This window comes from Phallusia mammillata, chromosome 5 (genome assembly GCF_965637545.1).
Source record: "Phallusia mammillata chromosome 5, kaPhaMamm4.hap1.1, whole genome shotgun sequence".
Taxonomy (NCBI): domain Eukaryota; kingdom Metazoa; phylum Chordata; class Ascidiacea; order Phlebobranchia; family Ascidiidae; genus Phallusia; species Phallusia mammillata.
In genome coordinates, this window is record NC_137256.1 from 17,781,845 (window position 1) to 17,803,070 (window position 21,226).

General features: G+C 36.5%; 1 protein-coding gene across 1 annotated transcript in view; it reads left to right on the forward strand.

The window, feature by feature from the left end:
- The first annotated feature begins 1,824 nt into the window (after nt 1-1,824).
- Nucleotides 1,825-21,226, forward strand: part of LOC145230497 (activated CDC42 kinase 1-like) — a 66,907-nt gene continuing 47,505 nt past the window's right edge. Inside the window, exons 1-12 of the mRNA XM_080095932.1 lie at nt 1,825-2,115; nt 2,319-2,456; nt 2,812-2,979; nt 3,444-3,596; nt 4,025-4,207; nt 4,574-4,665; nt 6,198-6,324; nt 8,299-8,445; nt 9,779-9,873; nt 12,541-12,623; nt 12,799-12,913; nt 20,637-20,806. Of these exons, the coding sequence (XP_079952058.1) occupies nt 2,017-2,115; nt 2,319-2,456; nt 2,812-2,979; nt 3,444-3,596; nt 4,025-4,207; nt 4,574-4,665; nt 6,198-6,324; nt 8,299-8,445; nt 9,779-9,873; nt 12,541-12,623; nt 12,799-12,913; nt 20,637-20,806 (1,570 nt within the window). The 5' untranslated portion in view covers nt 1,825-2,016. The remainder of the gene's footprint in view (nt 2,116-2,318; nt 2,457-2,811; nt 2,980-3,443; nt 3,597-4,024; nt 4,208-4,573; nt 4,666-6,197; nt 6,325-8,298; nt 8,446-9,778; nt 9,874-12,540; nt 12,624-12,798; nt 12,914-20,636; nt 20,807-21,226) is intronic.

Here is a 21,226-nt window from a genome sequence, read left to right on the forward strand (position 1 = left end):
TCATGTGCTTCACGCATGCACTTAACGCCATTCCGCACATTGAAACAAAAATAAAACAAACAACAGCAACTTTAAAGGTCAACCTGTGCGTTTTGTTGCTTTTAACATGTTACTTTCCCTTTCTTAAATTCCCCACCTTTGTAAAAAACTAAGTACTTTATAATTTGACCTGAACTTAAATGAACGTTTATCCCAGCGTTAGCACAGAACCGCGATACTCCATTTGTTTTACTTTTGCCCTTTACTGATTTGGAAAAATTGTTTAAAGTTTGAGTACAAACGCTTTCAGTTTAATAAAACGCGAAGTTACACCGATTGGCAGGAAGGATAAAACCCTTTGATTCGGAGGTGTGAGAAGTTCATTCTCGCATATCTCTGCTCCCGCAACCGAAAGAGCAGTTTTTTTTTGGAGGAATACTACAAAACAAGCAAACAACGGCTAGCTAAGTACTATGCAGTGGACAGGCTTAATGTAACCCTAATCTTTCCCAACAATCTACTCTAAAACATGCAACTTCTATGAAACACACAGTTTACCTTACTATTTTGAGGAGCTCGATTTCCAGTTGTCCACTGCATAGCGAAATCTTTTTTTCATAAAACTGCAATGTTTTGCAGTGTACCATTACAAGGCGAAATAAGACGTCCAGACTCCAGCGCAAAAAGACGATCCAATTTTGACACGATTTGATTTTGAGACGAACGTAGATGACTATTCACTAGATTCTATTCTAGTGCCATTGGACAAATATCACGACAGTTAAAAAGATTGCATGTTTTCAATATGCGAAAGTGGGTTAACATTATACGCACTGACGGACAACTAGAATTTAGTGCGGTGGAGGCCGTTTTGTATTGGTCAACGTTTTGTATTGGTCAACTTTTTATTTGTTTACACCTCATATTTTTGTTGTTCTTCTGTGGAATGCGAAGTATTTCACTTTTTTCGATATGGTTGGGAGAAATTTAGTTACTCAAAGAGCTTTGCTAAAAGCCCAAAGTCGGTCGCGGTTGTGGCCTGTTAAGTCGTTTAATGTGAGTAAGGGACTTGTCAAAATCGCATATTAAAGAATGGTACAGTATTTTATGGTTACTCAAAAAAAAAAAACGATTAAACTTTTTAGCGCTGCCAGGACGTAATGAAGGTTCGGCACGTTTTGTGTTTGACGAGTTGGAAACCAATGCACCGTAACCGATCAATATGGGAGCATAACACAGGCAGCGGACCTTCTCCTTAACGAAACATGCCCACAAACGCATGTAAGATGCTTGAAAGCTACACGGTTTAGACATGATTTGGGGTAGTGGTATGACTGTAGGTTACCAGTGGTTTCGTGGTTGCCTTGTTTCTTCTTCCAATGCAGCTTTTTTATTTCTAAGACAAAAACCATCGTTACAGATTAGAGCGATACTTTTCAAACTTGTTGGCCCCAAATGTGCCCATGAGATAATGTGTGCACGAAAAATACCTGTGCATAGTAAAAACTAAGGTTTTTCTTGAAAGGGGTGGATTATATACAGGAGCCAACTATAACAGGCAATGGCTCTTTTTGAACCACTTTATAAACCAGTGCAGTACAAATAGCTGTTGTGTGAATATTTGAGGGAAAAAAAAAACTTGTTTAAAGTCACTAAACCATGCCATGCACAAACCAAACAGAAGGTTATTTTCTGGCATTTAAACATGGTGACTAGGTAAAAATGTGTTGTGGTATGTATATATATATTACTCCTTCTAAACTTTGTAGTCACAGGCAGGATTTGTGTTTAAGCTCCTTATCCAAACATTTTAACTATTTTTTTTTCTATATTGGTGACAAATATTACAATTTTTTTCCAGTTTTTATTTAAGGAAAAGTTGTGCTGGTAATTTATTTTTAAATTTTGGTCTGTTTAATCTCTATCCTGTTTCCGAAATTCTGTAAGATCATGACATGGAACAAATAGTCCTATCAGCTTTATGCTGCGACAAGCATTGAGTGACTATCTTGCACTAAAGATCATTTTTTCACAACAATGTGTGCTGCAAGATTGGATGGCACCACTTGGTTGCGTCAACTGCTGGTAGATGTTCAACTTGGGCAGTTTTACTTAAAGCTAAGAGATGAACTACAGGTGTGTGTGGATACATTATGTTGCATTAGTACTGGGTGCAACATTTTTGGTAAAAGCAAAAGAGGTATTCAGTACTGCATAAAAATGAAAATATTAAATATTTAACACAAAAAAATTTCCTGCAGCCAATTTAAATATTGTAGATATAACATTACCTTACATGTGCTAAAAAACCTAAATGTGAAACCCGTTTTTGACTGTAGGTGACCCAGCTCTCCCATTTTGATTTTGTAAAAGGGGAAGATTTGGACAAGATAGGTCTTGGTAAACCAGCTCAACGAAGACTTCTTGATGCAGTTAAGAAAGCCAGGGCTGCTCAGAAAAAGTCCTGGTTCAAAAAGGTTAGTTTTTATGTTGTTTGTGTCTTAAATGTTTGTAAATATACCTGTGTACATTTTAGAAATTTTTTTTTCAGCGTTTGACCTAGGTCGACTTAAAATCTGTCACAGCTAACAATTCAAAACAAGCTTGCTTTTGAAACTTCTTTACTTCAATTTTATTTAGTTAGTTTTTAATTATCTGCGACTCAAGTAAAAAGTTGAGTGATGAATAACAGCAGAAAACAAGGAATCACTGCATCAATAAATTAAACAATATGTTGTCAAAAGTTTTTGAATATTTTTTTATTGCTGGAATCGTTACAGCAAGAGAATAGTTTTGTCCAAAATATGCAAAAAACATTATTCCATTCTCTAGAAAACTGGGGCAGATGGACAACCTGCTTCGAGCAGCTCAAGTTTAGTGCCAGGATTTGGACTCACTTGTTTTATCAGTGAAAAAGAAATCACCTTACAGGAGAAACTAGGTGATGGGTCATTTGGAGTTGTAAGAAAGGGAGAGTGGACTCCACCTAGCGGAGCAACGGTACCTTAGATAAACTTTTCTTGTTAAAAGTTTTTTATGCGTTTTGTTAAATTAGTAATATAATATGGTTATTTATTGACCTAATGCAGTTTTGTAATTTGTCTGTCTCATAGTTTACAGTACAGGTATGCCATTTTTTAACATGTAAACTTTAAACAGTATTTAGAATTATTGTGGTTCTTTTTTTTTCATAGAGTATTTCTTCTACACGTAAGGGCCTTTAGTCATTTACCAGATCTCGTAAAAAGCTTTTATTTGTTTCCCAAGCATAAAGAATCAATTTAAATATTATAGCTATGTTGTAATGGTGTTGCTTGATATTTACTTTGTACTGAATTATTAATGATTCATGTTACACATATCCTCTTATCCTGCCAATGGTATGAAATGAGCAACTTAAATTTATTAGTTTCGATTACTTTATGACATCAATCCGCTTTTTGATCTTGATGCTTGTTCAACAGATCAAAGTGGCTGTGAAATGTCTGAAACAGGACATGTTGCATGACACCAATGTGTTTGATGATTTCATTAAGGAGGTCAACACAATGCACATGTTAGACCATCCTAACCTCATTCGCTTGTACGGAATTGTCATATCATCACCCATGAAAATGGTAGGCTCTTGAAATTGCCTCCACTTGTGTTTTTTTTTAAATCAAATTTGTACCATGAATAATCATACTAGTCCCAGATCAGTGGTTCTTAACCTTTTTTATCGTTACCCTTTAGAACAACCAGATAAATTTGATTTTTCATTTATTAAGTACTTATGACGTCACAAAAATGACGTCACCAAACTACGAAAAGATAATGCACTTACCCCCCTAAAAATGTCAAATTATCGACTGGTTAAAGACCACTGTTCTAGTTTGTGGTACATTAAATGTTTTGTGTAAAAGTGATCAGTAGCAACATATTTGGAGTTTTCTTCAAGTTTATTATGTGACAATTACTAAAGTCCTTATTTTGTCGTAAGTAGTAATTAATGGCAATTTTCAGCTGTAATGTTAAAAGTCTGCATTTTTATTCTATGAACTTTCAGGTGACTGAACTTGCTCCTCTTGGTTCACTGTTGGATCGTCTCCGCAAATACGAATCTCACGTTATTTTTACTTTGTGCGAGTGGGCAGTGCAAATCGCAGTGGGAATGGCTTATTTGGAACACAAGCATTTCATTCATCGGGACCTCGCTGCCCGTAATATTCTACTTGCTTCAGCTGAAAGGGTAAAGATTTGTTTTCAAAAGCTGTTATCGAAAGCTTGACCACCGTTGGCTTGGACAAAACCGTTGAAAGTCGAATTATAAAAAAAAGTAATTTTTTGAACAGATTTTTGACAGCTAACAAAGTGGTGCCGTGTATTTACCCAACTTCACAAATATTTTATAATTTAGAACTTTGCTATAACGCATTTTAGGCATACTCGACAATTTGCCATTACACAGCCGTAGTTACGTACGTACAGGCATATTTCTCCCAAATAAACACTAAAGCAGTGGTGGAGTTGTAATGTTTACATACAAGTGCCTTTATGTGTACATGCACTGTATCTACTGACCGCAGTTTAAACATTAACCAAAACCAAAATTTAGGTCAAAATCGGCGACTTTGGTCTTATGCGAGCGCTTGACACCAAGGACGACCATTATGTGATGAGAGAAAAGCGGAAAGTTCCTTTTGCATGGTATGTGGGGTAAAATTTTCAGTTTTGCTGTCTGTTTTCGCTCTATTTATCTAATACGGTATAAGCAGCATTTCTTCTGACGACCCCAGAGCTGGTTAGTTAGACATCCCCCAACCAAGTTAGAACCCTTGCAATTATATGGTGGTTACCAAATACTTGCCTATAGTTTCCATTTATTTGCCAAAGCTGGAAATTGAATAACATTTTTTTATTCACAATATTTGTGGTTCCGCTACGGTTTTAATATTTACACGCGCATTGAGACGTAGCATGGCAAAGTAAGATTGAACTAATATTTTCTTAACGGGCTATCGTAAAGGAAAAAAAGATACTTCGGTAGTCAATTATCAGCACAAATAAGTGGGTACTTCGTAAACAAAGAAAAAAAAAACGTTAAGTATGGCCACCGAATGCCAAAAAAATATCTAGAATGGTTCCTGTTCCGTACTTGATAGCTTCAGTTGTTTCTGGCTGAAATCCATCCTTTTTCAATTAAAGTACACGTTTTCACGTTTATATGAATAGCAGCGTAATGTTGGGTGCACGAGCTGCCATTCCACTTGGGACAGTCGAAACTTCTTGCGGAAATGACGTTCGAAATCAAGTTGCAGTGACGTTTGCGTTTTAAAATTTTGAAAAACTGCCAGTTATACAAGTGCGTTTGTAGTTCATAAAACAAAGCAAAAGAGTTGGCAACGATGTTTTGGGCACGGAATATAGTCAATGAACCGTACAGTTTCTAAAACAGTTTAGTTGCGGTATTTGCCTGTCGCACTGTATATTAGATCGGAATCATGCGTATTTTTGAACTTTATAACATTGCTAAGTTAAAGTAAACGAACCAGCATGCCCTGAAACCGAAATTTATAGCATTTATTCTCACAATACTATAATATTTATAATGTATAACATTTATTTGCACAATGTTTTGAACACCGCGTTTACGAACCAAAATAAGTCAGAAATATGTCAGTGATAAATTAGTGAAAAGCATGACATAGCAAAATGTTCTATACTGTTTCCTGTAATACACATTTCATTAAGTTGCCAAATGGTTATGGAAAGCCAAAAAGTTTAGCTTAACCAGAAAAGGTCACAAACAACGCTTTATAGGTGCACCCTTTTACAACTGTAACCCAGTACATGTTTTGCGTTTGGCACTAGACCTTGCAAAAAGTACGTGACAAAACGGTAAATTCCATCCCATTGGTATTCTTGTTACCGAATTTTGTAACCAAGAATGTTAATATTCCACCCAGTTCAAAACAGTTGAATAAACAAAATCGGATTCATTATCAGGTCGATTGGGTTCATTTTAATTTGGTTGCTTTTAATTACATTTTATTGCCCTGACTTGATCCCTTTGGGATTTGCACTGTAATGACCCCTTCGGCAGTAAGATGAAAACATTGTGTTGTCAAATAACAAAGCGGTATGCAAATCTTGCCATGTGCCTTTGCTTGTTTTTAAAAGCGAAGTTGGGGCCTCCAGTCGTTATCTTAATCGATTTAAAAGGCCTTCGTCCTTTTTAGGTGTGCCCCAGAATCACTAAGGAAGCGTCAGTTTTCACATGCCAGTGATGTATGGATGTTTGGCGTCACCTTGTGGGAGATGTTCACCTTTGGTCAGGAGCCTTGGCTAAGTTACAGCGGCATCCAGGTAAACAATCAAACAAATGAATAACGATTTTTGAAGTCTATTGCAGGGTTGTAAGTCGGACCGGGCTTTTCGGGCCGGTTTCTGGTTCGGCCGGGTTGGTGCTCCAATTTCAGGCCCGTTTACAACTCTGGTCCGTTAGGAGATCTGTGTTTTGTTTCCCTTATAAAAAAATCAGCAGAAAGTTAGAAATGTTGGGTAGGGTAACGTATTAGATAAGCTAAAGTAAAAGCAAGTATTTGGGCCACCCTACATATACCGTTTCCTGCAAATAAAAACTATCATACAAAATGAACAGGTTGCAAACTTTGTACAATTTTTGAATCGGATGAGGCAAAAATCTCTTTACTCGTTGACAACAATTTTTTTTAACAAAATTGTTTAAATAGACAAATAAGATCATGATGTGATTTTATTTTGCGCCATTTAAAATGCAATGAAAGTAGTGCATCCCTGACGGATCCGAAGCTTTGGCTGTTGATAAAAAGAAATACACATGAAAATGCGAAAAAAAGATTTTCAATACTGTACCGAATTACCTTTTTCAGTCTTTCAGTCTTTCCACCTTGTACAAAGCTTGTTTTTGCGTCAACTCCTACACGTTTTTTGCGTCAACGCCGCACGCAACTCTGTAAAACTGTATACTTCATCATGGTTGAATAATTAAGCATTTTTTTCTTGCAACACATGTGACGTTTGTGTCGTTACATAAGTCGTAACATTTTCGTTAAAAATATATTGCCCAAGCAAGATTTTAAGACAATTAAAGGGACGTTTAAATGCGAAAAGGTAAATTGTTAATACATACAATATGAGCAAAAAAAGCTTGCATTAGCAGTTTAGCACTCATAATACCAGCATAAGGACATTTAATTTGGTCACTTAACAATCACAATATTGTATAAAACAAACTGTTCACCATTCTTGGAAATCCTGCAATCACTGCTGTTTGTGTTTTAGCGCGTGTACGTAAACACCGAAATCACTAGCGCACGATCTACAAGTTAATACCAAGTACACCGCCGCTTTAGTAGAATACCACTAATAGAATTCTCAAGACCTAACGCCACAGAGTTTAATTCGCCACAGATTTTTATGTTGTAACCAGCGCCTAATCCTGTATCAATCCATCGGTCAACGAGAGTTTTTGAAGGAGAATTGTCAATTTGCTAATATAAGTGTATGGAATTGCCCTCACTTTGTATATACTCGTTGGCAAGACCAGTGGGATCATATACCGTACAGTGGCTTTGATCTTTTGGGCCGATTTGAATTCAGCTGTATAAGATCACCACAATCTGGCTGTACGCTCGCGTCCAATCTTCTTAGTGTTTATTTTATGTTTGTTCGTTTATAATTAGACATGACTCACCTATGGCTTTTGAATCCCGCTCGAACAAGTCCGCCATTTTCTTGTCTTTTACTGCTTTATATTTCCCTTTTTTTCTCTCTCGGCCATTTTTCGTCTACATATAGTCGGTGCACAACGCTAAATTTGTGATTTTCTTGAGAAAATCGCTTTTGTATTGTTACTGTTTTGCTGTTCGGACACTCTGTTGTTGTGTTTTCGAATTTCTTGCGATATTTTATCGAAGGAAATCGAAAATCGCTTCTTTTGCCCGTTGAATTTCAGCTTTTAATCAGCATACAGAATGCGGTTCTTTAAAAAAATAAAGGTAAATAAAAGGCGCTGAATTTAACTTAGAAAACGATCTGACACAACGCGCTCTTTGAATCGTTGTATAAGTGTGATATATCATGTAAAATCCATTTTTATTTAATTAATACATATTAATTACTTTCGGTATACGAAAACATGTGTCCAGAATTTTCTTCAACAAGCAGAAGGTGATGTGATAAAATCTGCACTTTAACGAAGAGTTGTGACCTTATTCGAAACTCTTCTTTGACCCTGGAATTTTGAACAGAAGCAATTTGAAAGAAGATTTAAATTAAAATTGCTTTGTACATTTTCAGATTCTTCACAAAATCGAGAAAGAAGGGGAACGACTGAGCCAACCTGACAATTGCCCAGATTCCATGTATTACATCATGCGAAAATGTTGGAGTTTAAGAGCAAGTGAACGTCCCACATTTTCCACGATCAAAGAGTCTGTGTCCAAGGTAAAAAAACGCGATTTTAGGCCAAAAATTAAATAACCTCAAAAAATTACCTGTTTTTGGAACGGTTAATGATGGGCCTAAAAAAACGAGTACGTGACAAACTATGTCAAAAAATCGTCGTTTTTTTTCATTTGGATGAGCGTTTAAAATTGCAATACTGCGGGCGCTACCTCAGCAAATAAACCGTTGGGATACGTTTAAAAACCGCCAAACAAAAAAAAAAGCCTTTTCTGCACTGGGGATTATTTAAAAAAATATTTCCAAACCAGCAAACGAACCTCCCAAAAGGCAAATACGAAATTGTAACAAAATTAATTTGAAGCAAATCGTTTTTCCGTTTCTGCACAAGACTGTTGCTGTAATTTCGATGTTGCGTTTAAAATTAAAAAAATATTCTTCGTTAACAAATTTATAAGAAACATTACGGCACCAACAATTTTTAAAACCGAAATACGAAATATGAAACTAAGCATGAAATGAAACGATCACGAAGCAGAAATAACCTGCGTGACGCAGGGACGTTATGAAGCTAAACAAAAGCGTTATTGTTAAAAAAAAGTATGTTTTACTTTCTTAAATTTATTTCGTCGGTTGCTATATAACTCTCTTACATTTTTCCTTATTTTAAACGTTTTTTAATTTTTTAACTTTTTTTTAAGCTGTTTAAACTGCAAAGATTTTTATAAACTAAACACTGCATTGTTGTTACCCTTAAATAAATTTTAAATAAATTGCATTTTTTAAAGTTTGAATCTGATTTTAGCGCCCATAGTGCAATCCTCCATTCTTTTGAACTGTAAAAAACATTCTAACTTTTATTGCATGATCTGCGATAATTTAGGAAACCTGATTTAAACATTTTACATAGCATATATAATTGCTTCCAGCTTTTCGACTATCCTGTAAAACCAATGCCGAATTAACCTTAAAAAATCATTTTCTTTCCAAATCGACTTTTTTCTTCATTTCTCCTATTGGTTTTGTGGTATCCGGTTGATTCTTAAGTGGTTTGCTGTGTAAACCGCCCTGTTGGTTAACTAAATAGCTGTACGGGGCTTTTGAGCCAACTCTAACTCATTTCTCATTTCAACGCGGCAAGTGTTGGTTTTGCGGTGTTTTGTCTCTTTTAGTGGAAACACCAAATTCCCGAATCGAAACCTTTCATTTTTTCGAGTTGCTTACGAGTGTTCCCTGTATAAATAGAAGTCTTTTAAAATGTTGTCGGTTTTCGGCCAGCATTAGCATTATAATGCCGTGCATTGGTGTCATTGAATATTTTCTTAAAAATTGCAAAGAGTTGTTTTTGCCCATTTAATTGTGATGTTTTTTTAAGGCTTTACCACGGGAATTACAAGCCACCACTTCTTTTAGCGAACCTGGTCGACTGAAGATCAGTAAAGGTGATTCCATTACTGTCATCAAAGGAAGGTAATTTGGAATACCTAAGTTGGTGTTTTTTAAAGATAAATAATATAACATTAAGTGACTATAACATTAAATAAATAATTTTTTTTTAATACTACGCTCTTTTAAACAAAGAAGAAAATGTAGAATAAAATTTAGATTTTTAAACTAGGTACCTTTTTGTGATTCTTTACGATCTTTATGCGTCTCTAGTAATTTTTGACAGTATTTCTTTGATTTGGAATAGCGTTTTTGTTTCATTTTTTCTTTCTTAAGAATGGTCTATATTTTGCGTTTAAATTTGCGGATTTGTTATCAGTAAAATGAAAAGGTGCACATTCAAATCTCTTGCTTGCTCATATTTCACAGCTTAATTTTTTTCAAAAAATTTGTCATCTACAAATAACAATTAGTGCACACCAGGTTTAATTTTGTTTACAATTTTGTACCACCAAGTTTAAAAATTTAGCAAGCCTGTAATGAAAACAGAAAAAAGAATAAACGAACATTTATATAAGATATTGCTGCCAGGCATAATATTAAGTTTGTAGAGCCCTTCTGGCAAATGTAAAATTACTTTGGAACGAACTTGAAACGAACATTTAATTCAAAGCCGAAAAAATTTCAAGCTGAACCTTATTATATGTGACTGGATTATTTGTAGGAATCTTTTTTGTGATATTATTTTCGCAATTTGCGCTAGTATTTTTCTCATTTCGCAAACCAAAAAATCTTCAATTTCAAAGTTGTTCCTACATGCAAAAACAAAATGGCGGCTGATACGTTAACTCTAAACTGACATTCCAAGAAATGACCTATGATCTCTCCACAAACGTTTTCTCCATTCATGCTTCAAACTCGTCGTTAATTCGCAAATAAATATGTAATCGGTTTAGGTTGGCTTGCCAAACGACTGAAGCAGTAGTTATCCACCTTTATCCTGTTTACAGTCAACCAAGCGATTCCATGGCTTGTGGCATAGGAGAATTGTTGGTTTCGTGTTGCCTTGTGCTACAGTGGATACGGTTACTAGTTGAAGGAGTATGTTTTGCGCAGAATGTTATATTTTTTCTCAACTTCTTTTTCATAACCGCCACGAGTACAACAAAATGTCCTAAAGATGCGAAATTGTTATACTGAGAGTATTATTTGACAAAACCACCCATGCTCGTTGTTTAAAAAGTTGCTTTATAAAATTTACTTCGCTGTTGTATTACGAAGAGACCGCCCAATTTTTTGTTCAGAAACCACCCCTGCAGTTTGGCATCTGAAGGCAGGGTTGCGAATTACTAGGTTAAATGATTGAATCATTAAATACTTGCGCTTTTGGTAGGTTCAAGGTACCTTTTTGCCAGCAATCATTTTTTGGCCTTCTGAAACAAAACAGTCCAGCTAATAGAAAATACATCCTGTGCAACTTGTAAAAATATTTATGTCACGAAAAGATTTTGAAGAATTGCGTGTAAAACTCAAAAAAGTTTTTTTCAAACAAAAACGACCAAATGGTTTGTTACACATAAAAATAAAATAAAACTATGTTTGCTGTAAAAAAATCAATTACAAACAAAGCAATTCGTCAAAAAACATTTTAAATTGATAATTTTCCGCCTGGTGTCAGAAAGGAGCGGACCTCTGATTGAACTCGACATTACGTAATCAGCAAACCGAACCTGTCCGACCACTGCAACCAAACCTGAACTCGTTTTGTTTATTTGCACTACCATCATGCCGACGTCCTTCAACTATTTCTCCGTACACGCAACGCCATCACGCTACCTCGATTTCACGCGTCAAGCAGCGGTCGACCCAACCTCTTGTCAATGCATTGCCTCAATATCTACAAAGCGAAGTGCTATGTTTGTTGATGGCGCTGTTATGGCTGCGGGGATAAGGTCGTGACCCGGGTACGCTTAGACATTGTCCTTTGCCTTATCGTACCGCAATTGTCCTTGCGTTACAGATTAATGCCTGTCTGGATTTGCTGGCTTTTAGGCCTTCAGCGTACAAAATATGCTAAGTAAGCATGGAATGCATAGCGCGCCCATTTTTCGCGTCACCTAACGTTATGCTAACGTCATAGCAATGTTGAGGTATGCCGTTATGTTTATTTGCTTATAGGATTAGAAAAGGGCGTGCACCCTGCCGCGGAACTTGGTTTATATTTTGTGTAATTTGTTGTTTTGATTATGGGGGAGTCGCGACCACAAATATGGACAGCACGGCTTTTGCTCTAAGTATTTTTATTTTTCTAAAATCAGATACATATTGAAATCAATGCCGATTTCCAAACTTTGAAGAACCACTATAACTGTGCATTACAAACGTTCTAAAAAAAACGAAAACTATTTTTCAAGCAACATAATCAGACTGAAATATACATATTAATGTACATTCATTGGCCGGTGCTGATATTCATTGGCCGGTTAATGGGAAAATATTGTCTGTTCTTAGTTGTTTGTGCCATAAACAGTGATCGTAAATGACCATGCTGTCTGTTGGAGGGTCTGATATGTTGGGTTTAGTATAATCACTCTTTGTCGATCCTGTTTTTTGAATTTGAAAAAAATCCCTAGTGTCACAATGTTTCAACCCTGGTGGTGACCAAATTATAAAGACCCTTGTGTGTGGTACAACTTAGAGGATTTTTACATAGCGTATGATGGTTTGATATTCAGCAAACTTGTGTTTCAGGGCGGAGAACAGTTGGTGGCGAGGCCAGAACAAACGAACTCTTGAAGTCGGAACATTTCCTCGCAAAATTGCACATAACCTATGTAAGCGAAGATGACATGTTAGGACTACCTGCACAAAACCTATGACTTCAATTAAGGCTAAAATTGTTAAGCCTTTTTCAATGCGAACTTTACATTTAGATTAGTACTTATAAATTTATTAGTCACATCTTTTGATACAATTTGTCCCAGCAATGCTATTCCTATGCATTTCTAGCTGACGACTTTGGTTCTAGCGACATCAGTTTGCCGTTAAAACATTCCTTTGTTCACACGGGACACGGAAGTATCGACCCGGAACAAAGCTGGGGGGATCCGGACAAGATTGACGAGTGAGTTTCTGTGACGTTTATTTCATTTTATACCGGTCTGCTATCACCACTATTTGAACGAATTTAAGTATGAGTTTAGGACAGATTTAACAACTGTAATATTACTATGTTGCGCTTTTCAGTGCTTGAAACATGTGATAAAAAAATTGGGGAAAAAAATCTAATGCAAACGCCTTTTTTTGCATTAACTGCTGGAAGATAAGTTACTATTTTTGCCACAAGTATTGCGTTTCATTAATTGTTATGTCAAGACTGAAACAAATTACCAAGGTTTTCAGCCGTAGGCACGTACATTGCTTTTTGGTGTCCCGCTTTTAGCTTGCCGCCGGAGGGCAATAAAGAGCTTTTTTGTGCTCCCTATGAGTGTAAAACCTACAAAACTATAAAAACCACAAAAAACATTTATGGCTTACTAGCTAACTCTAAAATTCCAAACCTTTTCAAGGATTGCGTGTTTCTTAAAACAGCCAATTTGTCGGTCGTTAAGTGGTCCTTTACAAATATCTTTTTGCACATGTTGAATGTTACAAGGTTTTTGCCGTTTTTCCTTTTTTGTCTTTGGGGAATTTTTGCATTTCGTAACTTCAAAAACCACCTTTCTTGTAATTTCGCCAAAAGATTAGCAGAGAACATCGCATTTTCCCCAAAATTGATTCCAAATCTAGGCACGAAAGTGAACCTGGGGTGATAACCATCAATACAATAACAAACACTTTGCCAAAAATTCTCACAACATTGTACAGTCCTATCCCGATTTTGTACTGGGGGTTTTACGGTGTGGTGATAGCAACTATAAGAAACATATGCGGTTTCTTAAAACAGCTTTTTAGATAAGTGTTTTCCAACCACTATATGCACTGCTACCCTGTGCTGAGAAAGTTTCAAGTGTCGCACAAAAAACGGTTTTTCAATTGCAACTATCATGAAATGTTTTATGCCGTGATGACAAAATACAGGGGTACTATTCGACGCTAGACCTCTATTTTAGTTTTATTCGTAAACAAAGTAAACAAAATAAAACCGATCATATTAAAGTTGCAATTTAATTCCTTTAAACATTTTTGTTGCAAAGTGTTTCTCGAAAAAAAAAATTGTTTGTTTGTGTGCGGCAACTTAAAAAGGCTGAAAAACAATGCTCTATTTAAATTTATCACCCGTTGAAAAGTGTACGTGCTAGCCAACAACAGCAGTACAAAGCCTATTACAGACCAATGCGACTGTGTTGCTTCCGATTACCTTTTTACTTTAATTACTCTTCTTCTTTAAGGCTCTCATTAAGCTTGATTGGAAGATCCTAACCGGCTTGATTTTAAACTGGGCACCATTTTGCAGCATTTCACTAGTTTTCTGGTCCGCGTACAACTCTGGGTTATTGTTTGGGACAAAATGTAAGACGTTGTTTCGTATTTTTAGGAACTACAGAAAAGTGTCTAACCCCATTTATTTGCATAAGGTTTGGGTTGTTTAAATTGATGAAATCCTCTTGTATTTACGCCGTTGTTTTCACGCACCTACTTACAAACCTCAGATTTCCAATTTGTAGATTAAATAGGGTGTAAACCGCCGCTGAACCTTTACATTGATTTTACGTGTGCTACCAAAAATCCCTCAGATTGCCTGTTAAAGCTGTTTATGCAAAACCTTATTGTTGTGTAACAAATGGGCATATGCGACGCAAGCTAATGTAAATCGTTTTACCGCAAGCTTGTGCGTAGGACGACGTTGTTCCGTCGCCCGCTTTCAGAGAATTTACATTTCCTCCCTGTGGAAAGCCGTCACTTCCCATCAACTCTTACCACATGCCCGGACTTTTCACCCGCGTACGCTTCACTGGTGACGTGGTACAGTCATTTTTTGAGGGCGTAAAGTGGGCGCGGTTTGTACGAGTATGTTGGGTGTTTTTACGCAAAGCTTTGGGAATATAACCTGTGACGTTGATAAAAGACCCAATTTTAAATGATATTCGTTTGGTTTAGCATCTTATATGTAGTGTATTGGGGAGAAATGAAATACTTTTGAATTGTTAAGTGAGGAATTCGTCGTTAAAGTTGAGAACCACTGTGCTAAAGCTTTTGAACCGTGTTTCGTTCATTCTGCCGGAAAAGTAATACTTGACTGCCGTATGTAATATTAGACCTACATAATGTGTATTTTAAAACTTTCAAACGTATTTTTGTTCTACCTTGAAAAAAAATGCGAATTTGGTTACACAAGAAAAAGTGACATTTTTTTTTCAACTGCGGTTGTAACTGTTTGTGAACTTTGGGACTAACCGTGTCAAGATCGATGTAAACAATACCGGTATTTGTAATCTAGTTTTGCTTTACATAATGTTTTGGATGCCAAACAAATCCTTTAACACACTGAAATATGGTTTATAGCCCTTCATTTACTAAGAAACGTCCTCACAACAACAGTTGTCCTGCGTCTGTAGGAAGGAAGGATGTTATACTGTGGCGTAATAGTTGTTCAGCATACACGTAGAGTTGTTATGTCCGCTGTCACACAGGAATCTCCCTGTCATTTGATGCAAATCAATCTGACTCAAACCAAGGAATTGCCGTTTCCTCCAATTGCTCACAAACGTGCTCATCCACGCTCACTCTTCCACTTGCCTCTGATTGGTCAAGCACCGATCACGTGGTTGCCCAATTGACAGTTCACACGAGCCTCAGTTCACTTGGAGCGGTTTTTGCTTTGCTTGCTATGTGTTTGGGCATGCACAAGCTCCCAGGGTGCAATTATAACCACTATGAGCTATATTACACGTGTCGTGTACGCTGTCTCGATACCGTAGTTTATGTGCGAAGCATGGATTTTCTTTGTGTGTTGAGAATGTGCTAGCGGTGCCCGAAGCGCTTAAAGAACATTGTGGGCAGCCAACCACGAAACTTTAACGAAACTGATAATTAAAGAAAGTTTGAATTTTAAAGTATCGTTAAAACCACTGGACCCAAAACAACAGCTGTTTGAATTAATAACCGTTTAAGTCTTTAATCCCTTCGGTTTAAACAATCTTTAAACTTAGCTGGTTTCCATTTACTTGGTTAAAACCTTGTCTAACGTCGGTATATATGCTTGAAAACAACATGTTTACCGTACGACCAAGTATTGCTCATCCAGCAGTTTTATTGTAAACAATCGACGTTTCGACGTCCTATACAAGACGCCTTCATCAGGATAATGACATAACTTGCAGGACAAATTTCTTTTAAAGCGACAAAATGCAAAACACACACATGTAAACAAAGCATTTTGTGCAAAATTTAAGTTACTTGATGAAAACAATGGGTTTGCGGGTTGCTTGTTTTCGTTGGACATCTTTTACATTCCATGTAATGCGTACATTTACAAATAATATTAATGAACTAAACACATAACTTTATTTTTAAAAAGTCCTTTCTGAAACCTTATTCAAATATGTTTACCGTACATAGCGCCTCTAAGATGAAGTGTTTTACCATTTGAATAATGTAGCTTTGTATTATTTATACCCTAAGCGTATTTGTTTGTATTGTACCATTATTGCCCCCCCCCCCATGTTTATAGGGATAATGCGTAATTGGATGTTGAAGCTTGGTTGCAACTGGTTTTAAGAATCCATTTTATCAGCGCTATTCATTAGCTTCCTTCCGGGACTGGTGACTTAAATGTTGCCCCGATTAATGGAAATCAAACGACAATTGAAAATCATTGTATGTCCTATCACTGCTTTCTACTTAAATGTTCGGTGGTCGGTAATCGAATTGGATTGTAAACAATATGTTTTGCTGGAGAATCGCACATCGTTTCTCTTGTATGCGAAAGGTAATGGAAAGGTTTTCACATTAACTAACTGCCTAAATTAGGGTTTCTTAATCTGGGGTCTATTGATTCCTTATGGGCCCGTACTCAGATTGTTTATGAAACCCATTCATTGCACATTTGAAACAATATTTAGCTAAATCGCACCTTTTTTGTCGTTTATGCGTTGTTTTTGTCGTAATTTAAGGGGACGTGAACAAAAATGTTAAAAATTTTTGCCATAAATTTGGGCTTTTTTCAACTTCCGATTTTTATAGTTTTGTGTGCTTTTTCTTGTCGAGGTCAAACAAATTGAGAGACGTTAACTATGTGCTGGTAGTACCATACGATCTCGCTGGCTTTTAATGTGGTAAACGCAGAGTTCGCTGTGTCAAAAGACAGATGCCTTGTGTGGTGTGCTGTTTTATGTCTTGTTTTTTTCCAGTTAACTTTTATGTCAGTTATGGTTAAGCTCTATACCTTTGGATTTTAACGTTCGGATTAGACTCTTTTTACTGCGCCGAGTAAGTAGACGAAGACGTCGTCTCTTCAATTTTTTTAGCATTTCTGTATCGAAATCAGGTTGTTTTTGTCTCAACTACGGTTTACCAACCTCCTTGATTAATGCCCATAGCATCATCTGATGTATTGTATAACCCACGGCCACAAATTGTATCGAACACCTAGAGGTGTCTAATTTGTCAAAAGTTAAAATTCCTTGATTTAAACAAAAACATTAAAACTACAGTTAAAAAACTTCACGGAACTATATGGTACACGTACAAATCATGTAGCAAGAGTATAACGGACCATCAAACACTTTGTGCTGAAAGGAATATTGTTTTGCCGGAGAAATTATGTCGAAAAGTCAAAAACAGCAGTAAAACATTATTTTCGGTATTAGCAAAGTAGACATATTGGATGTAAATCCCTTTGTGTACTGTTATATAATACAGTAGCTCACGAACCCAATACAGCGTGTGGTCCGGTTAGCCACAAGCCTGCGTCAAGGTGGTTTAGTAAGGCTAACATGTAAGCCATGCTTTAACCAGTGTTTAATAATTGTGGTCACTAATACCATAGCCTGATGAAAACTGTGTGGTATAAATTCTGTTTAGCAAAAGGGGAGGCAGTAGGGTTTAATTTGCATTCCAAAAAAGGCTGCATCGCAAACAGGGAATTTTTGAACTATATGTTAGCATATTTGGTTCGTAAAGTTATTGATAGGAATTTTTCGTTGTAAAAACAGCTTTGGCTCGCTTGAATACGAAATTTTTTTTGTAACACTACTTTATGTCTTTTTAATCAAATTTTAATATGTTTTGCCCACCAGTAAAAAACTATACTTTTTTTGCAACTGCGGGACATCTGTATGTCAATTAAAAAAAATTGCAGTTGATATAATATAAAAACAAACGCTTACGTAGATCAAAAAGGATTATAACATACCAATATAATTCACCCAGTACAGCAATAAAACAGCTGGAGTTGACAAAAGTTGCTCAAAACGTGTTGGTTTTATTGAATATCTATCTTAAAATTTAACTGTCTGTAGTATATAGCCCAAATAGATTTTGCCTGTGAAATATTGGTCTTCAAATTACCATGCATATTATCTCCTTCAGTTTCACCCATTGATTGTTCGTACAATACATTTGTTCGTGCTCGGGTGTAGTGTTCCACACAACGAAATTGGACGAAAATTGAACGGTACATCCATCATCACAATTCATTTACTTGGTCTTACGCAATAGGGAGAATCGAGCTGTCTAAAGTGCTTTTCACAGCTGTGGTCTGGTCGCACAAAATCTGCTTTCTCGAAGAAAATCATTAAAACTTTTGATGAATCACGAAATTTGTTATGTGATGTATCACGCAGTTGAGTCGATGATGTACGGGTCCTGTAACTTTGAATATTTTTTGCAAATATTAATCATTTGGTTCATATACCGACCAAGAACGCTTTCACTTCATTTACTCTCAAACATTTTTACTCTTTTTTACCCATAATCACACGAAAGTATATAATCGCAAATCCTGTTGTGACAATTCAAAATCAAACTGCCGTGTCAGTTACTATGCTAAACAGAAGTCACAAGGAAAGTTTGGATGATAAAATCATCAAAAGTGCCTGGGGACCCCTTTGGAGGTCGCGACCAGTAGGTTGAGAAACATGCTCTTCAAGGTTTCATTTAATAAAAAATGACTTAAATGAAGTATAACTTTTTAAACTATTGCAAGGCCTTTTAAAGTATATGTCCGACAATGCCCTTAATGCTTATTTGGTTGGTGTTCTGGGGTGAATTCTTTAAGTAAAAAATTCAAATTTATAGACTTGTTTTTAACTAATCTAAATCTTAACTGCAAAATATAAATATTAGGATGTCGTATTGTTTGTGGCGTTCACTAAAAACTATAAAGTATTGGGTGCGAAATACTTTTTTGTAACGCTTTTGATGTGTTTTGATCAACAAATGGTTTCCATGCAAAATATTAGTTAATTGATCCCTACGTCACAACATAAGCACTGACGCGGACTAGTTACTGCCCGTCATCCCTTAAAACAAGGGTTAGGATCTGGATGGAACCACCATTTTTATAGTGCAAGACTGTTACGTTTGGTAAAGCTACTAATATAACAACTCACAGGGACAAAGTTTGTAAATACCTAAAAAAGCGCCATAAAAGGCATTGACCAGAGTGTTGACTTTGGTCAGTAAAGCGGTTAGAAACTAAGTTAGTTTTAACTTTATTTTTAAAAAATTGTTTTTATCTTAAGTCAAATATCTATAACCGTGAGATTTTTTGAAATTTCAGTGGAAATAATCACCGGTGCTCTTTGCGCCATCTATCGATATTTACTGCACCTTTAATATAAGTTCTCTATGTTGTTGTAATTTCCGTTTCATTGTATGTTCAGCTGCCAATCACATATGTTCCTTTTGAGTCATTTCCTGCTTAGCGGCTTTTGACCCAATACGACTCATAATTGTTTTTCCTGTGCGACTTCTCAATTGGGGTTAAGGCGATTAAAGCGACGGACATTGTAACGGCTGTGACATTACTGTGGGGAGAATTGGTCCTCATCTCATTTCGTCTTACGCAACTTTACACGTAGCACAGTAGCACCTATTGTGAATTATCGATCATTTCCGAAGCCTTGTCGCCCATTGGACTACGAATTTTCGCTCCAGTGATCGAGTTTTGTGGTAAACATATTTGTGGCGCCTTTCGTTTGTTGTTTAACAGTTCTATACGCCTTGCTTTGGCGGTATAATTTGATTCGGTTCTTTTGTAGTGTTTAGTAAATATTTTATCAAAAGCGTTGCGGAGTTGCACTGTTCCAATTTATGCTACTGCTCCTTGTTACGAGCTACCGGTATCCTACGAAAAGTTAAATTAACGCTGAATCTGTTTAATAAATATAACGCTAGATGTGTGCAAATGTGGACTCTTAAAAAACTAAATACTGCCCAGTTTAAGTAGAAAATAACGCCATTTCTAGGAATTTGTTAACATATCAACGATATTGATGCGTATTATTTCTGCGATTGTTCAACAATAGCCTAAACTACAGTCAAAACATTATGAAAAAATACATACCCAATGATTTGATGATTACCGAAAGTCCTGTAACGTTTCGGATATTTTGCACCGAACGTATTCCTGCTTTAGATAGTTTTGTTTCGCAAAAAGTCAATTCCATTCAATTAAATGCCCGATTGCTACAAAACCAGTTGCAAAAAATTCATCACCTTTTTAATTTAGCATACCTTCACCTCGGCACCTTTGACCTTTAATGACCCCGCACATACGCAAGTCGGTTAACGGATCTTCACATCTACTTGTGTTTATTTGTTTGCACGCGCCGGTGTTGACCTGTTTGCGTGTTGTTTCGTCACGCAACGGCATTGTGTCGTAATGGCTGTGCACTGCGCAGATTGTATCTCAATAATCCGATGGAACCACCCGATCTTATCGACATGACAACCGTCCTTGACGAAGTCGAACGCGCCGAGGAGGAGAGGGAGGAGCAAGAGCAGGAGGAGCGCCGGAAGGGGAGATCACGTGATCGCACCAAGGAGCCCTCCGCCGCCCCTGCGGAGACCGGTAAGTGCTAGGAAATGCCTTGGCATTAATTTTTGTCAAGGAAATGTTGCCAGATGTGGATTTGGAACCTGTTTGTGAATGTGTGTGTGCGCTGTGTGTCTGCGATGCAATAGGATGACAAATTGCATAAAAAGGATCGAATCACAAAGCCAAAACAGCCTTTAATCCAAGAATTGTTTTCTGTGATAGTAACTGGTTACTTCTAGTTCTATGTATATGTTTATTGATACAAACTAAAGTTAAAATATGTATACAGTGAATACAGAAGGGGGCATATTATTCCCAAAAGCTAGCATCGTTTTGCACACTTCAGTTTGTTGTAGTAAATTCCAAGAAAAGTTGGGCTGAAAATTCTCAGAACGCGAACTTGTTAAGTTCAGTCGCAAAAGAAACGCTTTCCGGAGCCAAAGGAGAAAAAAA